The 26,633-nt window shown below is 37.3% G+C and overlaps 1 protein-coding gene and 1 non-coding gene across 3 annotated transcripts; both read right to left on the bottom strand.

Moving 5' to 3' along the window:
• Positions 1-38: 38 nt before the first annotated feature.
• LOC111012157 (serine/threonine-protein phosphatase BSL3) lies at positions 39-26,059 on the bottom strand. Of its 2 annotated transcripts, XM_022286210.2 has the most exons (21): positions 25,158-26,059; positions 24,431-24,491; positions 24,267-24,345; positions 24,083-24,162; positions 23,909-24,003; positions 21,690-21,789; positions 15,146-15,215; positions 13,697-13,798; positions 13,541-13,622; positions 11,131-11,310; positions 10,663-10,936; positions 10,328-10,571; positions 10,049-10,219; positions 6,633-6,871; positions 4,276-4,360; positions 4,077-4,175; positions 3,800-3,999; positions 3,632-3,707; positions 1,015-1,150; positions 801-940; positions 39-715 (listed from the first exon to the last, which is right to left on the bottom strand). In XM_022286210.2, the coding sequence occupies exons 1-21, from the start codon at positions 25,591-25,593 to the stop codon at positions 632-634; spliced, it is 3,033 nt and encodes a 1,010-aa protein (XP_022141902.1). In that variant the 5' UTR covers positions 25,594-26,059; the 3' UTR covers positions 39-631. The 2 variants fall into 2 exon arrangements, with proteins under 2 accessions (XP_022141902.1, XP_087982278.1); XM_088126152.1 differs by lacking the exon at positions 25,158-26,059 and having other exon boundaries at positions 24,267-24,364; positions 24,431-24,450.
• On the bottom strand, positions 14,983-15,085 carry LOC148210673 (U6 spliceosomal RNA). The gene has a single exon (XR_015792076.1). It is a non-coding gene; the product is annotated as a U6 spliceosomal RNA (small nuclear RNA).
• Positions 26,060-26,633: the final 574 nt, after the last annotated feature.

Here is a 26,633-nt window from a genome sequence, read left to right as displayed (position 1 = left end):
ATTCAAGTGATACCAAAATCTGAGGGGAAAAAAACCCATGAACAAAAACACAGAGATTCGTATACGATCATCGATTTTAGAAATGGCGGGAAAAGAAAAGAGGTTCTTTCATCTTTACACGAATTATAATGTACAAAACAAACAAGCAAAAATTACAGAAAGCAACCAACTTCTATGATACATCACAGGACACCCACAAAGCTTCTAAGAAATTACATCTCACCATGAAGGAAAGTTTCATTTCCCATAAAAGGAGAAAAAAGAAATAATTGGCCATAACAAGGATTCTAAAGAATATATAGGGAAGTAAAAGAACTGGGCGGGACGGGACGGGACACCGCAGACTTCCACCTGCTTGTGGCTCATTATACAAGGGACGGTCAAAACTCACCATCAACTTGTATCACAAGAGAAGAGAGACTAAATCTAACTCACCGCTAGTGACTTGGTTCTCGAGAACATCTTTGTAAAGGCCTATCATTTGTGTTGAAAAATCAGAACTTCATCTGCTATTTTGTGTTAAAAATCCAATTGCATATTTCTGTATGAGGCATAGTGCTATATACAGAGAGCATCAGAAGGACCAGGCTGCAGACGACCCGTAATTCAACAGAGAAAGAAAGATCATCAACTACATCCAAGCAAGAGAACCTCGATCGTTAGCAACTTGTGGCCGACCTCTTGTGGGTGTCGGTGGTCGATTAGCATTCAGCTCCTGTTCTCAAGAAAAAACCAATAGAATTAACACACAGTAACTGGCATTATAGTAAGAATAAGAGCGATGTAGAAAAGTAAATCACCTGCATCCATGTATCCTCCATATGGCGTTCTGGAGACGTATCTGGCGACGATATTGCGGGTGGTATGGGATGAATGAGTTTTGGAACAACCACAAGATCTCTACCCAAAACTAGGATCGCTCCAGCATTATTTGCAGTTCCTGGACAGAAGACGTATCTTAAGGATATAACAAGTTGTGTAAAGCAAGCATAATTGAGGCAAGAGCACACATACCACAATAATTGGTAGCCGAGAAAAGTGTAATTAGATGTCCCTGAGCAAAACGTTCAAAACCATCCATTACACATTCATGTGCACGTACTATCAACTGAAGATCGTTATTGTTGCAGAATTCCATTACACGATCGGGCTGCAGTGACAAACAAGATACCCATAAAATAATTAACTTCAATAAAACATCCAAAAATTCTATTAATGGGGCATGGCGAGCACTGAACTTTGACTTCCAAACTGAACACATTTACACATCAAAGTTTGAGAAATAAAATGAGCCTCAGTAAAATGGTGCATAAATATCATGGCTTTGCGTTCAGTGATGTTAGGAAAAAGAACACGGCTCTCTGCAGATTCCATCCTAATTTATCAAATCGAGAAACCAAACTTTCATTTTGCTTTCATTTTGAAGAGAAAAAATTGAAAGAATACAAAAGGGGAGCAAGAACCAACAAAAAACATGCCAACAACAAACAGCAGCCCAAAAGGAACTAGACAAGAGCTAACCTAACGACACAAAAAAGGGCTTAAAAAAAAAAGAATAGAACCTAACAAATAATTCAGCAAATCATTTACCCTACCCAATACCACCCATACCATGGAATAGCTATCACTCGTTTTTCCTAACTTAGCCAATCACCACCACTACCCAATACCCATACCATGGAATAACTATCACTAGTTAGGCATACCATGGAATAACTATCACTAGTTTTTCCTAACTTAGCCAATCACCGCTTAATGTCAAGAAGATGCCCTTAACTAACTAGTGAACAAGTTCCACGCCTTATTCCTACTTAGCCAACCTCTAAACTTCTATATAACCAAGATAAACTTAACCTACTAACAAACTTACTAGCTCTCTGTAGTTAAATATTTATATCTTACAAGGACATATTTCAAGTTGCTAAATTATGCGCCCCAATCCTTATGAGTGCAACAATCGCCATGATCACTCTAACCAAAAACAGGGTTGGGCAATCAAATATTTTCATATGAGAAGGTTTCAACTTCAAATAAAGTTTTGACTAATGTTTCCCAAAACTCTCTACTAACCCACTTTTTCTTGAAACTATGAACAAACATCACTCAGCATTCCTCCTAAACCTAAAAGAGAACACTGCTTAGAGCTTCCACTGTTCAAACCCCAATCACTAAAAGCAGGGGCAAAGTTGTTAAGTGGTGATTGGTTATTCTGAGGTACAGATTTGCCTAAGGCATCTAAAACTTGGAACTTATGAGTATTTATATGCTTCAGGTTTTGTCTCGATTACTCGGTCCAAGAATGTTCGACTTTATTTTACTAAAAATAACTGGGAGGTAAACTAATAGAACTCTTGTTTAGCTATTTCTTTTGCTTTATTTTCTAGTCTATTCTTGCTGTTAGCAGCCTTTCCACTGTGCCTTTATCATACCTAATGAAAATCCCGTCTTTTATCATTTAAAAGAAGAATAATAAAAAGACTTCCTAAGTGAGTTTGGAAGGTTAGGTAAAGAGTAATAAACAGTCTATTGATGAAAGATGTATTTTGTTATTATATTTCGCTCTGCCATTTGCAGCCTCCAACTGTCCTCTCGACTCAGTCTTTCTTTTTCCTTCCCAGTGATTCTTGGTTCCTGCTCAGCTTCACAATCAGTAGTTATTCCACTTAATAGATTATTCTGTTTTGCGATGGAGCTCACGTCATGTATTCCAGGAGCGTGTCAAATTGAAAAAAAATATTACAGGTGTCTTTTTAATCTTCTTAGTGGAGTAAATATCTCACATATGGGTAGGAAGTCTATTCACCCTCTCTATGTGTCCCTCAAGGCTAAAAACTTGATTTATAAATGTGCCAAGGAGGTTCTTCCAAATCAAAAGAGTTCCTGATTCTTTCAGAAGTTGAGATGCTCAGGCTCTATCCTCTTGTAAGAATAATTGAGCAACAAAAGAGGTCTCTCTTCCTCAATTAAGAGTTAAAGATAAAGAAGGTACGGAGCTCATTTCTTTCTTCCATAGATCATTCTGAAGGGTGTAAAAATTATGAATATACTTGAAAAGCTCCCTGCAGCAAAATCAATGCACGAGCAAACCCAGTAATAGCAATGATGAGGGGTGTTAAATGGAGGACTCGATCACTTGCAATCTTGAACAACCAAAACCACCCCTTCATAAGAAACTGCTTGATAAGAAAACTGGACTCTTTCACTGGGAGACTGCAGTTGTTGTTCGAAGGAAGCATTTCCAGAGAATTGGTATAGAATTCTGCTAGAGGTTCAAGAATAAAAGGGTCCTTATTGCTCATCAATCCCTCGTTGCAAAAAAGGCACTAAAGGGGTGAAGCCCTCAGTGTTTGAGAACTCTTTGATCGAACCATTGTCCTTGCGTCTACCTGAATTGCTTCTTAGTGTTTGAGAACAAACACCCAAGTATAAAATTTTGGCTCTATTATGGACTTGATGAACAATAGAGCGTTTGAATAGAGAGCATCTTGGACTGAGTCTCTACCCTATTTGGGCTACAACTTAAAAGCTATTTAGAAAAATAAAGTTACGTGTTCACTTGAAATTCATCATGCTATAGCATGAATTTATAGGGGAAAAAAAAAGAGAGAGAGAAGGAAACATAACTACTCACCCCAAACGTAACTAAACCAGGACCTCTAGCATTTGGCCGCAATCCTTCAACGCTGTCATTTTCTGTGGGGTCAGACCTAAAGAAAATAAATATAAAATCATAAAAATCCTAGTAATGTACATGGCTATCACGAAAAAGTAAAAGAGACCATCAAGGACGTGCACCGACCACAACAAATCCATTAACACTATTGAGCCTGCTTCCATGGTAATTGGACGTTGAAGACTCTCAATTTGCTCCACATGGTTAATCGACCGACCAATGCCACCATGCATGCAAATAATTTTTTTTTCAATCAAGGCTGCCAAAGGGAGCCAATTAAACAAACGATTTATCCGATGCCATATCCAAATTCCATCTCGTTCACCCTGGTCAATGAGTTGTAAAGTTAAGTTGTAATGAACTAACACACAAGATACAGCCATGAAATACAATTATCTTATACCATTCGCTCGATGCACTCAATCCGAAAGCCAAAAAGGGCATTAATATCTGCTGCTTCATGGTTCCCACGTATCAAGTGCACATTATTTGGATACTCAACCTGCAAAATTTAAAAGGACAAATACATTGTCCCGTTAAAAAATTAAAGTAACGAGACAATTAAATTATGACAAATACAAATATACTATGCCAAAAAGCACCTTTAAAGCAAGCAGAAGAGAGATGGTTTCTAGGCTGTGTTGGCCTCGATCAACATAATCTCCCAAGAATAGGTAATCAATGTATCTGATAAAAGGTGATACAAAATTAGCATATATGATCAAGTACAATAAATAAAAAGAATGATTAACGCACTGAATACAAAGTATTGCTACTGGAAATAGTTAACCATCCCACAGGCTATCCTAATAGTTGTTAAACCACCAAAATCAGAGAATCTCAAACTCGAGAATGAAAAATTGTATAAACAAGCAATTAAAGCAAAGAGCCCTTCATGCACTATTCTTACCAAATGTTGTTTACCTAGCCACCCATCACTTGTTGGCCGGGCCACTTAATAAGACCTTGTTTCATTCTTTACTTGGTATTTTCTCTTTTTTATTTTCTTTAGTATCTTGCAATCATTACCAGTTTTTTTTTTTCCTTCAAAATCTTTCCATCTGAGATTGGTTACTTTTTTTTAAGAGAATTTTTCATTGATAAAGAAAGCCAAAAACTACAAATGGTTTCACAGTTTGGTCCCATCACTCAATCCTTTTAGAGATTTGTAACTGTCAGTCTTGTTTCCTTTTCTGAATCAGTAGACAATCCTATATTGGGGTAGTCGAGTTACCAATTTTTGCAACATACACGGAATATATTTTTCACACCATGGTATCATAGCCATGATCACACCCAAGAGAATCTATTTTTCTGGCTTGGTTAGATCAGATAGTGTCGCCCCATTGAAATTAGATAGAGTTAGTTTCTGAAGCACCGAAACATTCTAAGTTGCTGAAGTAATCAACCCTGAATTCAACCAAATTGCCGGAGTAATTGACTGGATTGCTAAATTGAGTTGATCTATCAAGTTACTCTCAACCAAATTGTTCAAACAGGTCACTTGAAAGAGAGTCGTGCAATTGATTGCATGACCACAATCGTAGATATTTCAAATCGGGTCACTCACACAAGTCAATCAGATGACTCAGAAAATGCACAACCAGGACCACTGAAAGTGTGAATCTATTTTGATTTTCTTATTAAACTAAAATGGGTGTTGATAGAGACTTATTCATGGGAAAAATGAATAACCAAATAACCAGGAACCAAAGCGGCAGCTGCGAACCCAAGGTCCAACAACTATAAATGTTGGCCATCTGGTTATTTAAATTCTGATATCTCTATTCTACCCATTACCTCGCGTAGACTTGATAAGAATTAGCTCTCTTTGAGCACAATCAGTACGATTTTAATGTGGAAAAGGGAAGGCAGAATACCCATTGGGCAGAACTCCAACTCCTACAACAACTTATCAGAATTGTATATGGAAGAAAAATAACAATATGGTCGTGTGTCGTGTCATGGCTCATTAATTCAATTACCACCAAAAACGAGCGAGAGTTATCTTTTATAATTGTAGAAAATCAAGCAGCTAAACCAGTTCAGCTGGAAATTAGGAAATTTTCTAAGATTTTCTATAAACTAATTGCTTCTTTTAGTTCACATGGTTATATAAATATGGGTCTTACTTACCACTTAAGAGATAAGAAAAATCTTTCTCCTATACAAAGCTTCAATACTCAATGGCTGAAGGAATATTGGAATTTTCTCATGAGACATTTCTGATCCTAGAAACACTTCAAAATCATTTCATATCAAAGGGGCACTCTATGAATTAACACGAGTTCCATGTCACCGAATACTTGCCATTAGCAACACTTAGTTTTATATGAGAATCGCAACTAGGGCTGCACTTCTAATGCCACTAAATACAAGAAAATTGTGGAAAGGACAAGACTGTTCAAATTTCTATTGAGCCTCAATATAGAGTTAGACCTAACATAAGGTATGTGTTTCAGCCATTAAGCCTCTACCCACCAGCATAAAGGAAACATTTTATGAAGTTCATGTAGAATAAAGTAGAAAAGGACTAAGCCTATAAACAAATATTCCAAGTCAAACAGAGAAATCTGCCCTGGTAACCTAAATTCAACACTATGAAAATGTTCGACTCAAATCAAATTTCCTGCTCTGACTATTACAAAATCCCTTTTATTTGTAACTTTTCAGTCATAATTGAATAACCTTACCAACTGGAGCACCGCAGCACAAACACAACCTGGACACAGACAAGCAACCTTCTCATGCAACACAAGGCCATTCTGCCCTAACTCAATATCACTAAGCCTTTCTTTCTTCTAACATAAACCAGGGGTTATTAGTATCATGTGTGTCAAAAAAAAAATTTTTTTTTGGCCTCGGAAGGTGTTTGTGATCCCAAGGATTTCTTTTTTATTTAACAGAGATCCCAAGGAAGTAATAGTACTAGAAAAGTAAATATAAACCAAAAACTTACGCAATGTCTCCTGCTGTAGAAGGTGCACCATACTCATCAAAAAGGCGCATGAGATCCCCAAACTGACCATGTAGATCACCAAATATCTTGATGGGGGCCTTGAGCTCTAGAACACTTGGTTCAGATGAAAATATCTTTTCAGCACTCTCACAAAGGTCGGCTATTTCATTAGAATCTAAAAAGAATTGTCGGCGAACCGGAGGCTTCCATCCACGAGGTTTTAAGAGATGGGCTATGACCTAATAAAATTGTAGGGAAAAGGAGAAAATAACTCCATAAGAAAAACAAAAATGGAAAAAACATTATATGCAAACAAAATAACATTTTTATAAGGAAAAAAAGAAAGAGAAAAAAAAAAGGAAAAAAGGAAACATTGAAACCAGCCATATTTTGAATGTTGAATGCTATCCCACTGTAGTAACTAAAAACAACCGTCGGGCTTCCATATCACGTTTAATGTTCAAAAAGGAGAAACTCTATAAAAACATTATTGCTCACCATCCTCAGTACAAAAATAAAAGGAAAATATCCCAGAAGATTAAGGAAGAACTTCTTTGAATCAGACATAATACTAAGAGTAGAAAAGAAATCAGAAATTGACTTTAAAGATGGTAACGACTACAGAAGTCAAGCATCCTAGTAAGAATTAGAAATCACAATCTACAGGAAAGCACAAATTATGAAGTGCGCACAATTCCTATATCAACATTGAGAAGTATGAACAGTAAAGTGATTGAAGCAGAAAAGGGAAAAAACTCAAGATCGTTTAAAACAAACACTTGCTCTTCCAACGATGTAACAATGTAAGAACAGATACATCAATCCAATTGGATGACTATTAAACTTTATCACTCATGATTTTAGATCCATTTTTTTTTACAAGATACGAACTCATTGAAACATTCAACCTCTTGACGAGCATAAACTCTTTTTTCTCTTTCTTCTTTTTACGGAAAACCAGTTCCCGTTGAGCAAGATGAAAGAATATTCTGGATGAGCATAATACTATCATTCTTTTCTCTATACTCAGTGCAGAGAATATTCTGGATTTAATGTCAGTCAAAACATTGGGCGCAACAAATCTGGTCAGATTTGCAATTCCCCATGCTTAACTAATTACATAGTTTTAAGATATTTAATAGTTTAATAGTTACAAGAATCTCTACACTAGCAAAGGTGATCAGAGGTTTCTGCCAAGTAATATCCAATGTGACCCCATCCCAAGAGACCTTCGCCATTCCCTTGAAGAACCTTTCTTTGAGGAGGAAATTCATAGAGCTGTTTTAAATCTAGTGCCAGACAGCCTTACTGTTGAATTTTTCAAAAAATCATGGAACATCATCGAACCGGATGTCATAGTAATGTTCCAAGATTTTTTTAAAATGGAATCATAAATACTAGCCTCAATGAGATAGAGATGTCGAGATGGTTCACGACTTTAGACCTATTAGCCTCATACCTTGTGCATACAAAATCCTAGCTAGAGTCCTCTCAGAAAAGCTGAAATCTGTCCTACAGCACACTATCACAGAAAATCAGTTTGCTATTGTGGAGGGTCGACAAATTCTCGATGCTAGCTTGATGCAAATGAGGTCATTGATGATTAGAAAGCTAAAAAAAAGCCAAGGAACTCGTCCTCAAGTTGGATCTTGAAAAAGCATTTGGTAAAGTCGATTGTGACAGAAGGTTTTGGAGAAAAGTGGAGGAAGTAGATTTTTGCATGTGTATCAACCACAAACTTCTCTACATCATTAATGGGAAGCCTAGAGGAAAAAAAAATCACCGTTTCCCCATGGCCTTAGACAAGGGAACCCCCTATCCCCATTTCTCTTTATATTGGTGATAGATTGTCTCGGTCGGCTTCTCAATCATGGTTCCTATATGGGGCTTTTATCAGGCTATCGGTCCAAAGACGACTCCCTACATAACAACCTTCTCCAATTTGCAGATGACACAAAGATTTTCTCTACCAATGATCCAAATCATATCCAAAACCTTGCCAAATCTATAAAGATTTTTTAGGAAGCCTCGAGCCTTAACATAAACTACAACAAATTAGAGTTCTTGGGTATAAATATTAAGGAGACCTCCCTTACTGATGCTGCTGCCATTTTTTCTTGCCCCATAGGTACATGGCCCTCTGCTTATCTTGGACTTCCCTTGAATGGCCGACAAAAATCTTTGTCTTTTTGGCATCCTATTATTGAGAAAGTGGAGAAAGAATTATTCAAATGGACTAATCACCACATATCAAAGGGAGGTAGGTTTCATTGATACAAGCTGTTCTCTCTAATATACCTACATACCACCTCTCTCTTTGAAATTCCAAAAGGAGCAGCCAACTATCTTGAAAGAATTTTCAGAAATTTCCTTTGGGAAGGTCCTAAAATGGCCGGCAAAATACACCTTGTAAGTTGTAAATTAGAGGAAAGTTCAGCCCCCTTTGGACAAAGGAGGCTTGGAAATAGGCAACGTCATGAAACGAAATCAAGCTCTGCTCTCAAAATGGTCCTAGAGGTATTTGACAGAGAAACTCACACTTCGGAAAAGAATGATCTGGGAAAAATATGGGAAATCTGCTCATGACCCTTGACCTATCCAACCTGCTCAAAGTTTTAAAGGTCTCTGGACTAGTATTTCTAAGCTTGACAGCAAGATAAGAGACATAGTTCAATGTAAAATTGGCAGTGGCACCATGGATAGCTTTTGGCATGACAAATGGGCAACTAACTCTACCTTGGCTGAGGATTTCCCCCATCTCTTCTCAATCTCTACAAGAAATGGTGTTTGGGTCAGCCATTTTAGGAATCAAAATACAGCCTCTTGGGATTATTTCTTTTGAAGACCGCACAGGAGGAACTATCAAAATAGTTGAATCCTGAACAAAGACTCTCGGGTATAAACCTCACTCACATGGATGACAAATGGATTTGGCCCAATGACCCCTACAAAAGTTTCTCTGTTAAGTCTCTTTTCACTGATCTTGCAGCCATAGAGAGCACCCATTCTACTTTGTCCTATGAAGTAATATGGGCAGAAAAGTACCCTAAGAAAGTCCTCTACAAGCCAACATAAACAGTCTCTTACAAGCAGCTTTGGGGGGGTCACCCTTTCAAAAGGAACAGGAAGGCTATGTGGTCTCTCTTCATTAGAGCCTTCATTTCGTGCTTATGGGGAGAACAGAACAATAGAATCTTCCACAACAAATTGCAGCCTTCCAACATTCTTTGTAATGGTGTTTTGGTTTTGGCATTAAGCTGGTGTAAATGCTATTTTTTATCCTTCTCAAGCTATAGCTTAAATGACCTTTTAGTGAATTGGAGGGCTTTAATGTAACCCTCCCCTTTTGTATATTTCATCTCATCAATGAAATATTTATTTCTCATTAGAAAAAATATATATTTAATAGTTAGTACCTTTTTTGGAACACTGTTAATGGACATCTGTCGATCTAGGAGCTTCCTTGCTGCAGTTGCACTCTCTGGGGTACCATAGCTCACACGGCGACCCTCATTTTCAAACTGATCAATTGAAAGTTGCCTAACCATACCGCCTAAAGCCCCACTAGTTTCAGCAGCAACAACCACCTGAAACAAATGGGACAAAACATCAACTATGAAATTTGATCTAGTTGAGGTTTAGTTACATGGAACTTGAGATCACATTCAACATGATAACAAAAATCAGAGACTGACGGCTCTATGATGCAATCGAACACCAGATGGAACAATATTATTCAATGCATCTGAGTCAGGCTTTATCAAGCTAGATATTTGTGTCCCACTTGGAGTAGCCTCTGCTCCACGATCTCTTTCCGGCAGTTCAACTTCCCCATTGTCTTGTTCTTGTCGAGCCTTGGCAGCAGCCAATGTTGCACTTATAGCCTCAGCCTCTGCAGCTGAAGCTTCAACCAAATACTCTACACCTTTGTTCGTTCTCCTGAAAAGCAACCAGATGCACTGGTCAAGCACATGGAAAGCAACAACTAAGTGTTAGAACAAAAATCAGATGAAGAAAATGTTTGCTTTACCGAGGGACCTGAAGCATAGCATTTTCAGTGCTTATATCAGTATACATGTCACCATTTATAGGAGGAGCCACAGGGTTTCCCAGTACTACAGCACCATCAGGAGCTACAACATGAATGGCCTGTCTACTCCTTTCTTCGCTAAAACCATACTTTCCTGCCAGTCGCCCAGACGGAATGCCAGATGCAGCAGCTGCAGCTGCAGCATGTGAAGCAGCACTTGTTGTTTCAGCCGCTGCTAGATCTTCAGCAACAAGAAGGTCATCAAGCAACACCCCTACATAACGAATATAATATGTTATCATACTACAACCTCGTGAAACAAGAGAAAAGGTGCATAGAAAAATCACATAATCAAAAGTTTGACATCAGAAACTAATAGAGCTTCCACAATGAAATTTTACTAACCAACAATAAAAATTAAAAATGGACATCCCAAAGCCAGAATATGTGAATGCTTCCATCACTTACCACCCCGCAAACCACCATAAATAAAGATTAAGTCACCCACAGCAGCAGCTGCATGCCTACAACGCCTTGTTAGCTCAACTGCAGCATCCCCACCAGCAGCATCGGCACTGTATTTACCTGTCCTAGGACTCGTTACAACTGATTTTGTATCACACCAGATTCCTGCTGCGGTATCCAACACTACAAACAGTAGAAATACCGAAAATAAATAAATAAATAAATTGTTTAGCTTGAGAAAATCCAAGATAAATTAGATGTAACAATTTCAAACACAAAAGCCAAAAAGTAGAACTAGAGCAGTAGTATTTCCAATGAGATTAAAACCATGCAGTATAATTTATTATCTAGCTACCCTCAAGAATTTCACATGAACAATATAAGTCACATTGACGTTGAACATCTGTACTAGCACAGTACCAACCACTTTTAGCAAGAAAAACTGCTGCTGAAGCTTCAAATGATTTTATAACAAATGATATCAGAAGCAACTAAAACAGTTTATCTAATTTAATTATATCATAGATTGTCTGCAAAATTCCTTTTTAGCCAAGGATGTTTCTGCCCTTACGGCAGTCATCTGTACTTTCCATTCCCCTTAAGAAAGTATTTTAAAAATTTTACTTTTTTAAACAAGAGAGAATAATTTTAGCTGAAGATACAATATCAAAAACTAAGCAGCAAGTGTTAAGTAGATAACATATTAATTTGGATTTGTTTAAATTGTGTGTTAAATGCAAAGATATCAGGCCTGGAGACAACGTGAGAGGATGCCTTGGCTTTTCCTATTTTTCAATATTATCAACAATTGCGAAGAGCTATAATTAAGGCCCTCAGACAAGGAAATCTTTTGTTTGGAAGACTAGAAAGTTGTTTTCACATTCCCAGGGTACAGGATATTTTTTTTCGATAAAGACTAGAAAGTTGACACACTGAATGAAATTTCTGAACTTTATATGGGGTTGGTGGATCATGTGGTATTTAGCAACTATGGATAATGTTTTATCCTACAAATCCAGTTCCTTCTGGATCAGAGCTGGACATATAGTGCCCTGAACTTTGAAATTTGTAATTTCCTTTTGTTAGAATAAATTTATTTTCAACATCCACGAGAAAACACAAAATAAAGCACACAGTTTCCACAATTTAAGGATCTTATGACATTCAAACTTTGTGGAATTTCTCCTCATGAACTATTTCGTTGCAAAATTGAAATTAGTTTGGAAGGACCCGTAAAGGAGTAATACCTTTCTGAACTCCACTTCCATTTAATTAACATGCTTACTATTTCAGAAAAGTGTTCTTTTCTTAGGAAACAAAAATTATGTTATCAAAATAAGTACAAAAGAGGAAAATTTGAAGTTCTGAAAAAACCAATACGGTTAAAAAAATGAAGCAAAAAAGAAATTCCAATTAGTATAAATCATTAAAACATCATAGCAGTAAATTTTTTTTGACATATTAGTATCTTTTTACGACAAAGCAGGAAAGCAGAAATGAAAGCCAAGTTGCTAGCCTCAAAATGTTTTCTAAATTACAGCCTTGTAAATTGTAACGCGAACTTCTTTTTTGTAACCATTGGCTGTTTAGGGGATTTCTTTTCCCCCTCTTTTGTAACAAGCTCTCTTTGTTAATGAAATTCTCTAAATTACAGCCTTGTAAATTGTAACGCGAACTTCTTTTTTGTAACCATTGGCTGTTTAGGGGATTTCTTTTCCCCCTCTTTTGTAACAAGCTCTCTTTGTTAATGAAATTCTTAGTTTCTTATCAACAAAAGAAAGCCAAGTTGCTAACAAACTTTGGTTGAAAATATGAGAAAGGACTTAGAGAGAAGTGAATAAACACTTTTGACCAAAAATATGTTTTGACAGAATCATACCTTGTTCAGAAGGATAAAAAGAACAAGCATTGACCCCAAAATAAACACCACCTAAAAGGGGTTAAGTAGTAAAGTGGATTTTACCAGAGACATTTTTCAAAAAAGAAAATTGTAATGTCTTATGCCTAAGATTCAAACCAAAATTTGGAATTTGAATTTGGTACTTAACGACCCTAATATTTCCTTACATTTGTTGCAGCTTGAATACATCAATGTAACATCCCAAATTACTTCTGAGATTGAAGACTACACCACAAACTAATACAGGTTCTTTCAAACTAATACAGGTCTTTTCAGTGGATTTATTCTCACTCGTGTGCTTTCTAGGAAAACTTTTCAAGAGGTCATCCATCCGAAATATGAAAAGGGACTCAACGAGTAGGGGAATATGCACTTCCAGTCAGGAATACATTTCGACATAATCATTCCTAGTTCACAAGGTTAATGAGAACTATAAATAACCTAAAAATATCCAATACAACATAGCAGCATGACTGGAGAAATTAGCATAAATAAATCACTACAATCAAGAACCTGCAACACTTGATGAATCTTCCACCATGCGCCCCCCACCAAGTGCCCCTCCAGATACATGGAGTCGTGCATTTACAAAGACCTGAAGAATTACATGTCCAGAATTTTCATAGAGTACAGTTATAGAGGGTATAAAAAGATAATAACAAATCTTACAGCAGCATGTTGATATCTTGCAGATGGTGAGACACCAGGAGCAATTGCCCATTCCCAACGGCCATCTCTGTGTTTAGCTAGCCCATAGGCACTTGCCAATGGCTAAAAAAAATTAGAAAATGGGAAAGTAAAAAAGTAAAATACAAAGTTTATATATATATATATAAAGAAATATGGGTAGCGCATAGCATACTCCAATATTATAAATATAACAGATAAAAACCTAAGGAAAATTTAAAGAAAAAAAAAACAGTAAATAATTGAATTACTTCAATCTTCCTTCAACTTTTTTTCATTTTCATTTTCTTTTTCCTTTTTGAGGTTGCATACTTAGAACCAGTTAGAGTAGAATAAGATGGCATAAAAAGAAATTATTGCACCAAGCTATGAAGTACAAGACGCTTTAGTTGGGATAACATGTTCGTGACTGACACACCTGAGACATTTTTGCTACCATTTGACATCAGTTAAATATTAGTTGAACAAATTGACTACAAGTCTAACATTTGATACATTAATCACAAAAGTCGTGTCAGACTCACGTGAACGTAACACATTGCATTACTAGAAATAGATGACTAGTTACTTGGAGAGACATTGCGTTACTAGAAAGCATTCTGACCCTAGCTGTGGCTACTCCACTAATACCTTCTTACGAAAAACTCAACTACGGTGATTAATTTCAATGAGGGAGATCCCTACTTCTTCAAAAAAGCGAAAAAAATCCTCCTAATTGTTACTGGTAAGTAAACTTTCTGAGAAAAGGCCAGTGGCGTTTCTTGAGATAATGAGAGAATTGAAAGGGGGAGAGAGTTCCTCTTTAAATAAGAGACTCGACTTTCTTCAAAAAAAAAAACTCTTCATCTGAATTTAAAAGAGACTTTTGAGTATTCTGGTTTCCAACCGTCTCTTTGCAAACTTCATTAAAGGCATTACACAAATTTGAGGAGAAAGATCCAGCCGGATTAAGCCTTTCAAGGTCATTTGAATCAAAGACCCTACGATGATGTCTGGTGTAAAAACGAGGAAAGGGATCCATAAGTCTCTTCCCTCCAAGGAGATTCTCCTATTTCTAAAAATAGAAAATTGGAAAATATTCTATTGTGGGCTCTTTTATATTCCTTTTGCTTTCCTCATATAAAGACACTACTCTTTCCCTTTAATTTTCTCCTTTCAATACGAGTGTGTTGTCAAGTTACACATGAACAATGATTGTCGGCTCAGCTCTCTGGAGTGCTAGATCATAAACAATAATGTTTGACATCAATCCACACAAAACAATATGGAAGCAACCATCTTTTTTCTTGATTTGTGCGTGTCATCCTTATGCAGGGGCCATGCTAATCTTCTCTGTATCGTTCCAATTTTATTAGATGTCCCCGAAGGGACTGGAAGCAACCATCTACAAAGAATAAATATTGCAAAAGGATTAATGCTTTTTCAACTCACCACACTGTTTGCATCCCTTCCTCCACATAGCAGAAGAAGACCATCAGAGCGGGCACTTGCAGTTGCATACCTAATTAAAGTATAAAAGGCTAGATTAGGGATCAATCTGATAACATCCACAGAAAATTGTGCACAACAAAAGGGTAAATAGTAGATGGAAGTTCAAAATTTCCAGCCTTAAAATTATCAAAATTAAACCCATGGTTCAGCATAACCTCATTAAAAGAAAGGAAAAATTGCACAAACCACCTTGAACTAGAAGAAAACTGCACTCTCAAACTATAGTGGACAATCACACAGACAAATTTTCAATTTGATCCATCAACCCCTCAAACATATGACTGTTAAGGTTCCATTACTCTCTCATCTCATTTTTTGTTAATTAGTTTTGCGGAATCCAATTTGAATGTATCTTACCCTTAGGCTAATAATCACAGACACGAACATGCGATACAGATAGATACTTTAGCTTTGCGGAATCCCATTTGCAGATACCTTACCCTCTACCGAAGAAGTAGAGACACAGAACACACGACACGGATATGACAATATATAACACGGCAACTCGTCAATTTCCAAAAAAAGTAAGACACGACATGCTGGGGACACATTAATTTTTTATATAATAAGATACATATATATATGTTAATTGATAAAAATAGTACTATATTTTCTTAAACTTTAAAGAATTGATACAAGGGTATAAATAGCTGCTTATAAAGAAGAAAATAGAATGAAACCCTTGCCTATTAAGATAAGTAGATACTTACCTATTAGAACAAGGAAATAACCTAAATAGGAAATTAAAAGATAATAAATATAATTTAACACTCCCCCTCAAGCTGGTGAATGAATATTCTTCATTCCCAGCTTATTAATCAAACGCTCAAAGTTGTTGTTCAATCCTTTTGTAAGGATATCTGCTATTTGATTATCTGTTGGCACAAATGGAGTACATATGAGGCCGCTATCTAACTTCTCTTTTATGAAGTGCCTATCAATCTCAACATGTTTGGTTCTATCATGTTGAACTGGATTATGTGCAATACTGATGGCTGACTTGTTATCACAGTAAAATTTCGTAGGTCCTTCCCATGGAATCTTCAAATCTTCTAAAATAATTTTTATCCGGAGTAATTCGCAGATGCCAATGCCATTGCTCTAAATTCTGCTTCTGAACTCGATCTTGCTACTACATTCTATTTTTTACTTCTCCATGTCACTAAATTTCCACCGAAGAAAGTACAATATCCAGAAGTTGATTTCCTATCATCTATCGATCCCGCATAATCTGCATCTGGATAAACTTCTAGATTGAGTTTTTCGCCTTTCTTAAACAACAATCCTCTCCCAATGGAGCTTTTCAAATAGTGAAGTATATGGTACGTTGCTTGAAGGTGAACTTCTTTTGTATTATGCATAAATTTGACTTACCATTCCTACAGCATACGCAATATCTGGACTTGTATGAGAAAGGTATATTAATTTTCCAACTAACATTTGGTAAGTTTCCCTATTTACTGGACAACTCTCTTCAGCTGCACATAATTTATGGTTTTGATCAATTGGCGTTCCCATTGGTTTGCTACCAAGTTTTCCTGTTTCAGATAGCAAGTCAATAACATATTTCTGTTGTGATAAGAATATGCCTTTTTTAGAGTAGGCGACTTCTATCCCAAGAAAATATTTCAACTTTCAAGTTCTTTAACTTCAAACTCATGGATTAAACAATTTCTTAGTTTATTCTGTTCGTTATTATCATTGTCGGTGACAATAATATCATCGACATAAACAATCAGTGCTGTCACTCCCCCTGCAGCAGAATGTTTTATAAACAATGTATGATCTCCTTGACTTTGTGTATAGCTCATCTTCCTCATAACCTGAGAAAATCTACCAAATCATGCTCTAGGAGATTGCTTTAATCCATACAATGCTTTTCTCAATTTACAAACTTTATTTCCTGCTTGCTCATACCCTGGTGGAATTTCCATATAAATTTCCTCTTCAAGATCACCATGTAAAAACGCATTTTTTACATCATATTGTAACACGTTCCATCCATGATTTACAGCAAGAGATAGAAGTATTCGTATTGTGTTTATCTTGGCAACAGGCGCAAAGGTTTCAAGATAATCAACTCCACACGTTTGAGCATATCATTTAGCCACTAACCGTGCTTTGTACCTCTCAAGTGTTCCATCCGCTTTATACTTCACAGTATATATCCATCGACAACCTACAACTTTTTTATCTTTAGGCATAGTAACAAGCTCTCATGTTCTATCTAAAGCCTGCATTTCAAGATTCATTACTTGTCTCCATTCTATATGTTGTATTGCCTCCATATATGTTTTTGGAATATTTACCTGAGTAAAGTTTACCATAAAGCTTCTATACTGACTTCAGAGTTTGTCATATAATACAAAGTGAGATAACGGATATTGAGTACAAGTTTGTTTTCCCTTCCTCAAAGCGATAGGCAAATCCATATATGACTCATCATTAGTAGATACAATAATGTTTGACTCATCATTAGCAGAAATTATAATGTATGATTCATCACTGTCTTTTTTTGAATCAATTTCAGTTTCAGAGATATGTTCGGACTCTTGGACTTGCTTATCTTTCTCAATGTTCCTTCTTGAATAAACTTGTAATGGTTCAGTAGTAGAGGGCCAAGTGAGGTGTTTATGGGTGGTAAAGATGAGGATTGACTGGAGTCAACTTTAAGAGGGTTTGGTAACGGGGACGAAGGAAAGGTGAGACCGGGAATAGGTAAATCCTTATCTTCCAATAATATTTCCTCCCCTGAGGTAAAGAAGCTGGTGTCTTCATAAAAGGTAACGTCGGCAGAGATGAAGTACCTTTTAGAAGGAGGATGATAGCATTTATAGCCCTTTTGAGTGTTTGAGTATCCGACAAAAATGCATTTGAGTGCTCGTGGATCAAGTTTACCTCGCTGATGACTGTGAACATGAACAAAGGCTACACAACCAAATACTCGAGGAATTAAGTTATTAGTCGTTCGGAAATCAGGATAAATTTTGATAAGATATCCATAGGACTTTTCTAGTTTAGAGTAGTAGAGGGTAAACAATTGATTAAGTGGCTGTTAGCACGACTTCCCCCCAAAAGGATTTAAGAACATTTCTTTGGAAAAGAAGAGCACGGGTCACTAAAAGAATGTGACCAATTTTCCTTTCAACTACCGCATTTTGTTGGGGAGATTCCACACAAGACGACTCATGGATGACTCCATATTTTTGAAAGAATGATGTTAAGGTTTGGTTGAAGTAATCTCGAGCATTGTCAGAGCGGAATCACTTGGGTTTGTTCCAAATTGGTTTTCTATCATATGAAAAAATGTTTGAATGGTAGATCCAAAATCAGATTTTTGTTTCAAAAGATAAACCCATGTGACTCGAGTGCAGTCATCAATAAATACAATAAACCAGCGAGATTTAGAAATATTTGGCACATTGGAGGGACTCCAAACATCAGTATGAACTGATATTCGTTTATTATTACCAGGAAATGGTACACGTTTGTGTTTAGTGAATTCACAAACCTCACATTGAATTGACTCGAGAGGAAGATTTTGGAATAAATCAAGAAACAAAATTTTAAGAATTCTAAATGAAGGATGTCCTAGTTTATAATGGTATAACAAAAGCTTACTTGAAGAAAGATGAGTTTGTGAGGTGAAGGAGACTGGAACACTATCTTGTCCAATAAGTTCATCAAGATAATAAAGTCCATTTTTTCTTTAGCAAGTCCAATCGTCTTCCCATTACCCTGATCTTGTAAAATACAAGAAGAATTAGAAAAATTTATCCTGCATCCGAGATCTTTGATTAAATTCTTTACTGAGATCAAATTAACCGTTAAATGTGGTATATGAAGCACATTCTTTAGAGTAATGTTTGAATTTATCTTGATGTCTCCTTGACTAGCCATTGTTAATAAGGTACCATCAGCTGTAGAAATTTTCTTGTCACTCGGACAAAGACTGTATGAGATAAAATGACAGCTACTATTTGTCATATGATCAGTTGCACCAGAATCAATAATCCAAATACAACGTTTAGGATGAGAAGTTGTACTTGTCAAAGTTACCGAACATGTACCTTAATTAGGAGTATTATCCAAATTTCTTAAAAGACTCCTTAATTGTTTAATCTCATACTTGTCCAACCCTTTTGATTGCGACATGGATGCTAATAGCAACTTAAAATAAAGACCCACGCAAAAATTAGAAGTTTTAAGTTCCAAATAGAGGATGGTAAAAAACGGCACTGGTAGTGAACCGAACCAAACGGAGTCGAAGAGAATCGAACCAGGTCGAAGAGAACCGAACCAGACCGCGATTAACCGACCAAACCGAGATGAATCAAACCAAGCTGAGATGAACCAAAAATAGAACCGAATTGAGTCAAATAGAACCGAATTGAGTCAAATCGAACCAATCCAAACAGGAGTTAAAAAAAACTCGAACCGAACCGATCTATTAGACCGAATCTGAACCAGAAAAAAAAAGGTCTTCTTAAATTAGTTGAAACCCTAAAATGTAGCAGCCACAAGTCATGAACCCACAACTACGAACGGCACACCCAATTCTTTATGCCAGCGATCTGACGAACTCAAACTCGAACAACGAAATCGATGGTGGCAACTGGCAATGTGACTTCGGGCAACGATCTTCGGTGAACAACGGCGAACAGTGGCAACCGGTGACCAAATCTTCTTCTTGCGACTGTAACTCCACGATGGCCCGATTTGCGACAACAAATCCCAACGAATCAGAGGGACCTGTTCGAGCACGATGGCGAAGACGGACCCTGTGAATTGATCTCTAAAGTCTGAACAAGAAAAAACCCGACGACAGCGAGTTTCTTCGGTGATTAAGTCGACAGCTTGAGCACCCTAGTTTGAACTTTTCGAACACTCAACCTCTTCAAATGATGACCAAGCGTTCCGTGATGACAGCAGCAAGGACATAATAGTTCTAGGTGTTCCAAGCTTCAAAACCCTAAGGTTGATAAAATTCTAAAAAACGGTAGAGAAAAAAAATTCAAGATCTGAAGTAGTAAGAAATTGATTGGCAATAAAGGCCAATAAAAAAATCTAATGCTCTGATACCATGTTAATTGATAAAAATAGTACTATATTTTCTTAAACTTTAAAGAATTGATACAAGGGTATAAATAGCTACTTATAAAGAAGAAAATAGAATGAAACTCTTGCCTATTAGGATAAGTAAACACTTACCTATTAGAACAAGGAAACCCTAACCTAAATAGGAAATTAAAAGATAATAAATATAATTTAACAATATATATATGCGTGCGTGCGTGCATATTTTGATATATTAATATTTAATACTTTTAAAGTAGATTTCTACCTTTAAACATCAACATTCAGAGGATAACCAACATCAACAATATCCAAATGAAAGGGAAAAAAGAATGGGAGAAAGAAATACAGAGGAGAAAATGAAAATGAAAAGGAAAAATGAAAAATGAAAAAAAATTTTGGGAGGAAGAAAAACAGAGAAGAACAAATGCAAATGAAAGATGAAGGAGAAGGAGAAGGAGAAGAAACGGCTTCAGAAAACGAGGTGAAATGAAAAAAAAAAAAAAAAGAGGAGAAAGGAGAAAAAGAAATGAATAATAAAAAATAAAAAATCTAGGACAAAAAAACCAGAGGAGAAAACAGGGAGAGAAAGAAATTCCTACGGTCTCATAAGGACGTGTCCCTGCTCTGTCACCCAAATGTTCGGAAAAGAAAAAAAAACAAACAAACGCTCTAATTAGCGTGTTGGACGCATGTCCAAAACCAACACTATGCCCATTTTAATATGTCTGTGCTACCTAGCAGATATGTCTCCAAACATTTGCCCCCACCCCTATTTGGCCATCACTTTAACTGTGGCAAGCAACACTTCTGTAGAGCTTAGTGCCTTGCAAAAACAATTTGATCCAAAAAAGGAAGTGAAGATTTCATCTCTGTCAGAAACCATCCTTTTAAAAATGTCAAGCAACCTCACAATCTCCGAACACATTAGCCACTTGAACATTTGTGAAAATGTGGCATAATCGATGAAGTGACAGTATTTGTTTAAATGATCCACCACTACCACCACCACCAATGTTGTATCATAGGTCTAAGATCGATCAAGGGAGATGTCCTCTCAAACTTCATCAAGAATGGGAAGCGGCTGTAGAGGACCTGCAGGGATCATGGCCAAATATTTTGCACTGAGCATATATTGATTACTTGTCACCCCAAACCTTCCAACTTTGTGAACACCTCCCCATCTGGTACATACTATCTTCTTATCTTTCCTTCACCATAAATTTGAATACATTTGGAGAAGAAATGCCTCTAAGACAAAAAATAAATAATAGATTGCAACTCGTTCCCAAAATAAAGCCCAAATAATGTTTGCACCTAGCCCCCGGTACCTCTTGCATCACAAACAATTATAGGCACGCATGCATATATATATAAATGATAAACAAAAAGAAAGGAAAAGACTTACATGCAAGGAGGTGGACCCTCGCCTTCAGGTTCTAACTTGCGCCATTCATAAGGTTTGGCTGCTGTGTCCAGTGCCCATACATCAGTTAGTGGCCGTTTTCCTGAGTAGTGCAATCAAATAGTTATACAAGATCTGTCAATAACAAAATAATAATTAAATGGTTATGGAGGTCCCCAAATGAACCAAATGAGTTATGACATTAATGGTGGCTAACAGTTATGGGAAGGATAGTTTTGGGTGGTTTACATAGTGAAAGAAAACACATGTGGGTGGAAAATCGGCCTTCGGCATAAGATTTCCTAAGATCTTTAAAATTTCTAGGAAGATTTGTTGATTTTTTTTTAGAAAAGAGATTTGTCGATTTTTTAAGCTTGGCAGGAAGATTCTAAATCATGGAAGGTTATCATAATTCACAAGAAGAAATTCCAAAGATGAGGAAAAACGTAAACTTTCTGAGCTTTTACAATGGATCTGAGGGCGTTCCAATTACTAGATAGGAAGATAAAGAAGGTGCTGATTTCAAAAGATGCTATTGGAATATTTTCCATATAGTCCCTTTCTTAAAGAATTTGTTGACGCTCCATACCTGTAAATGGTTGGAAAGTTGCTATTGTTTAGTGTTTGGGGAGGGTTTTCTCGAACCTTTTCCCTTATGTTTGTTCATCCTTTTTGGTGCTGTTTTGAATATATGTGTGTGTTAATCTAAAAAAACACATACCTAAGCATTATGTATTTGTAATGTGGAAGACAGTCTAACAAAAGTGAATATTTTGAGAGGCTAGTCCTCATGGAAGGTCTAAATATGACTAAAAAAATTCGAAGAAAACAGCCCTACTTGGTATTTAATCACCCCGAGTAGTTGTATTTTGAGCTCAAAGCAGGGGAGGATCTACCTCATTTGCTCGAAAAGGCATCAACACATTTTGTAAGGCAAACAAGTAAATTGAGAGGAAAGATTAGAACAGATCAAACATTATGCAGTTTCTTGGTATGCTTTTTCTGAAGAGTTTAGCAATTACTCTTCCAAGGTAGTTCATTCTTATTGAGATGCTTTCTTATACCTTTTTTTTTATATAACAAGGAGTCGAAGTTCGCTCCCCTGCACCTGGGGGCACCTGCACCGCCCCAAGGCCTAGACCTGGGAGACATTAAAGGTGTTTGGTATTAAGTGGACACCTACGCCCGAACCCGAGAGACATGAAAGGTTTTTGGTATTAAGCTCACCGGAAGGTTCGAACTTTAGACTTCTAAGTCAATATGACCAAGAGACCCCAAGCCCTTGCCAACCAGACTGTCCCTTGGGCGCGAGATACTTTCTTATACTATTCCTAAAGAAATTCCTTTTTCTTCTCTATTTTTTTTCCAAGAAACAAAGCAATTATATTTCTAAAGAAATTCTTGTTGGATGCTTTCTTGCAACATTCCTAAAGGGCGTATCTTTAGGTTTCTTCAGTAGGTTTTTAAACACCAATAATAGGTTTATGTTACTTGTGCTCCATCTAAAACCATGCATCCCATTTTGAACAGTTCCAAAGCATCTTGGATACATTTTCAAAATATTAAAGATAAATTATGAAACAATGGGCACTCAACAACAAGAATGAACGAGTAAATCTGGAAATTTGTGATACTTCAATTTGTTTGTTAAAAAGAAAAGGAGGAAAAACCTTCTAAACATGTTTCTTGGCATCCTATATAAGGGTAAAGTATCATGCACTTGCTATAGCCTCTTAAATTAAGCTTATAGTAATATAAATGTATCTGTGTATCCACGTAACTCAAAAATCCTCTTAGTCAACCTCTAACACTCCCAAGATTCTTTACAAAGGTTGGACAATACAGAAATATCTTACACCACAACTCTTGTTGGTATGCTCTCAACAGCCCACTCACAAGGCACAAGGTTCTCATAACCCCATTGCCCAGGTAAAAACATGCCAAATACATGCTCCCACATACTACAAGATTAAGCAACCCAATGAAACCAAACCAAGCCAACAGATGGGAACTCTCCTTCCCAACCTTTGGATTCACATAATGAATAAGGAAGTCACATTATAACCCTTGTACACGCGATATATTCTATGTTATCTTGACTCAAAGGCTTGTGTGCCTTTTCAAAAATAATAGCCAAACAAAGCAATGAGCTTCTCAAGAAAGAATGAATGATATACAATAACACAACTACATTCATTTAAAATAAGACAAAAGTTACTTGCCATCATTGCCGCCAACTACCATGAGATATCTTTGTCCCACCAAAGCCATTACATGTCCATAACGTGGCCCTGGGCCTGGACCTTGCACAACAACCCTACAGGATAGGAACTATCTATTAGTAAGCTAAAAAATAAAAATCAAACAAGAAGCATGAATATCTACAAAATTCTAACCTATGCCATCTTGGACGTTGCTGTGTGAGGTCAAGAACATGAAGATCCTCAGAAGATAAACCAGCGGGGCCAATTCCACCCTACATTGAAATAAAGGGGCCTAAATAAATTATAACATTGAAAATAGAAAAATACGATTCTGTATGTGATGAAAACTTAAGTGGGATTAATGACAGCAAGATACCTGAATAACTACCATTGTTCCCACAGCGGTTGCCACGTGTGCAGCCCTTGGAGTGGGTGGTTCTCCAAGTGGAGTAACCCTAAAAAATAATCCATGGACTAAAGTAATTCATGAGAAGTAAAAAAGAATGAGTTGGTCATAAAATAACTCCCTCTAATGCTTACCTGGACCATTTGTTTGTTAAAACATCGTAACAATGCACATCAGCAGTGGCACCAGCTAATCCTGCTCATTTAGTGGCACAAAATTGTCAAAAAAAATCAAATAAAATAAAAGAGAAAACATTAGAGATTGCCACTAAAGAACCACATAATCCTGAATAAATTAACAAACGTATTAATTATTGATCATCCTTTGGTTCAGCAAATTCTAAATAAAATTTCAGAGAGGTTAGTTAGATTTCTGATAAGAAGAGAGGTTAGGGAGGTTGAAGAATAAACATCATTTACGTAGTGTCAATATCAAAAAGGATTCATGGACCAAACTGACAAAGAGCAATATATTATAATGGTTGCAAGCACATACGTCTTAAGTGGAGAGGATAAGAAATCCATCCTACACCTAGGCATGCAAGAGAATCATTACAAATCATAAAAGTTCGTAGCCACGCAATGAAAATTAAGTCAGATGTTCTCATAAGATTGTATCTCAAACGTTTCTATAAAACTGGAAAACTGCATAACCTTTAAGTAGAAAAAAAGGTTTGCAAGTCGAGTATTGGAATAAGCTAAGAGCAGCGAAGTAATTCAAATTCAAACTAAGCAAGCAGAAGAACATCATATTGCAGATGGTATTACCACCAAGCAATTCCAGCGCAGAAGTATTTTGCTTAAGTTACCAACTGGGAAGGGGGGGAGGCATCCAAAAAGTAAATGAAAAGGAAAAACATACGGATTCCAGCATTTCCAGCGGACGTAGGAGTCCCTGCAGATGCAGAATTGCCCTCGAGAGCAGTGGCACCGCCAAACAAGATTAGCCTGGGCCCTGTGTATCCAGGAGTCCCCTCCTCACCGACAGCGGAGACGGCAGTCAAGGTGTGGCCGCAGCGCGGCCCTGGGCCATCTTCCTTCTTATCCATTAACGCATTGACCACCGAGTATGTTGGCGCATGTCTCGGCCCCACAACTGGGATTTGCTGAACCTGCGGCGTAGACTGGTGTTGTTGTTGGGATGTCGCAGACGCAGGCGACTGAATTGAAGATCCATTCCCCCCAGGAGGCTGCTCCCCATCCTGGTCTCCCTCCATTTCCGCAGGAGACGACGGCGTGCTGTGGTCCTGCGCCAGATCGTGATCGACCTCGGACAACATAGACGAATCAACTTCCATTTCCCTCTCAACCCCTTGATTCAACCCCTACCCTAGAGAGATCGGAACTAGAACAATTCAGAACAAACACCAATCTCCATCAACATTCCCAATACCCAATAACCAATTCCCAATTCCCTACCGAACCCATCAGGCAACTCCCATCGCCGGAACCCTAGCTCGAATCCTCCGTTTCGATTAATCCCAGAAAGAGCGCTGCGATAATTTCAATTCCCGTAACCTTCCACTCCGATGACAATCTCAAAGACGTACGTACAAGTTACAACAGCGGAGAGAGAGAGAGAGAGAGAGAGAGAGAGAGAGAAGAAAAGGGGGAATACGAAGTTTTTCTCTCTCCCAATAAAGCCCAAATTCAGCCTCCGAAAACAAAAGAGAAATATTACCGGTATTGCAAATAACGTAACTACAACAACACATCTTCCATGGCGGAATACCTGTGTATTTGGTTGATACGGGGGATCGTAATTAAAAAAATGAGAATGTGAGGAGCGTTGGCGTGGCGGAGGAGGGAGCGGCGGGGGGGGGGGGGGGGGGGTGGTGGGGGGGGGGGGGGCGGGGGGGGGGCGGGGGGGGGGGGGTGGCGGGGGGGGGGGGGGGGGGGGGGGGGGGGGAACGTTGGAACTTCCCCGGAATTACGAAGACGGGTCCAACTTTTTTTAACCGAAAATTTCACCTCCTACTTCCAAGGTGTTTTGCTTCAAAATCCGATGGGGTCGGGCTTCATCTCTACCACGCTCTCTACGGCGCGTGTCACGTTCCCGCTTTTTTTTTCTTCTTTTTTAATGGACGATAAAAATAGTTTTTATTACTTATTTTGAAAAGAGAAAAAAAATCATTTTTTTACCAACAAGATGACAAGTTGTATTAATTAATGTTGATCTTAAAGCTTTCTATTTTGTAAAATTGAATCTTAAATTTGAAAAGTGTTAGCGATTTTTAGCTTTATTAAGTTTTTACTGATTCACCCCCTTGTTTTAACAAAAATATTAAAAACTCTAGAAACTCGTTCCTTTGAATGGAAATCTGCTTGGCATAGAATT

This window comes from Momordica charantia (genome assembly GCF_013281855.1).
Source record: "Momordica charantia cultivar OHB3-1 chromosome 6 unlocalized genomic scaffold, Mcharantia_2.0 BLBB01000006.1, whole genome shotgun sequence".
In the NCBI taxonomy this organism is placed as follows: Eukaryota; Viridiplantae; Streptophyta; class Magnoliopsida; order Cucurbitales; family Cucurbitaceae; genus Momordica; species Momordica charantia.
This window is presented reverse-complemented; position numbering and strand designations above follow the sequence as displayed.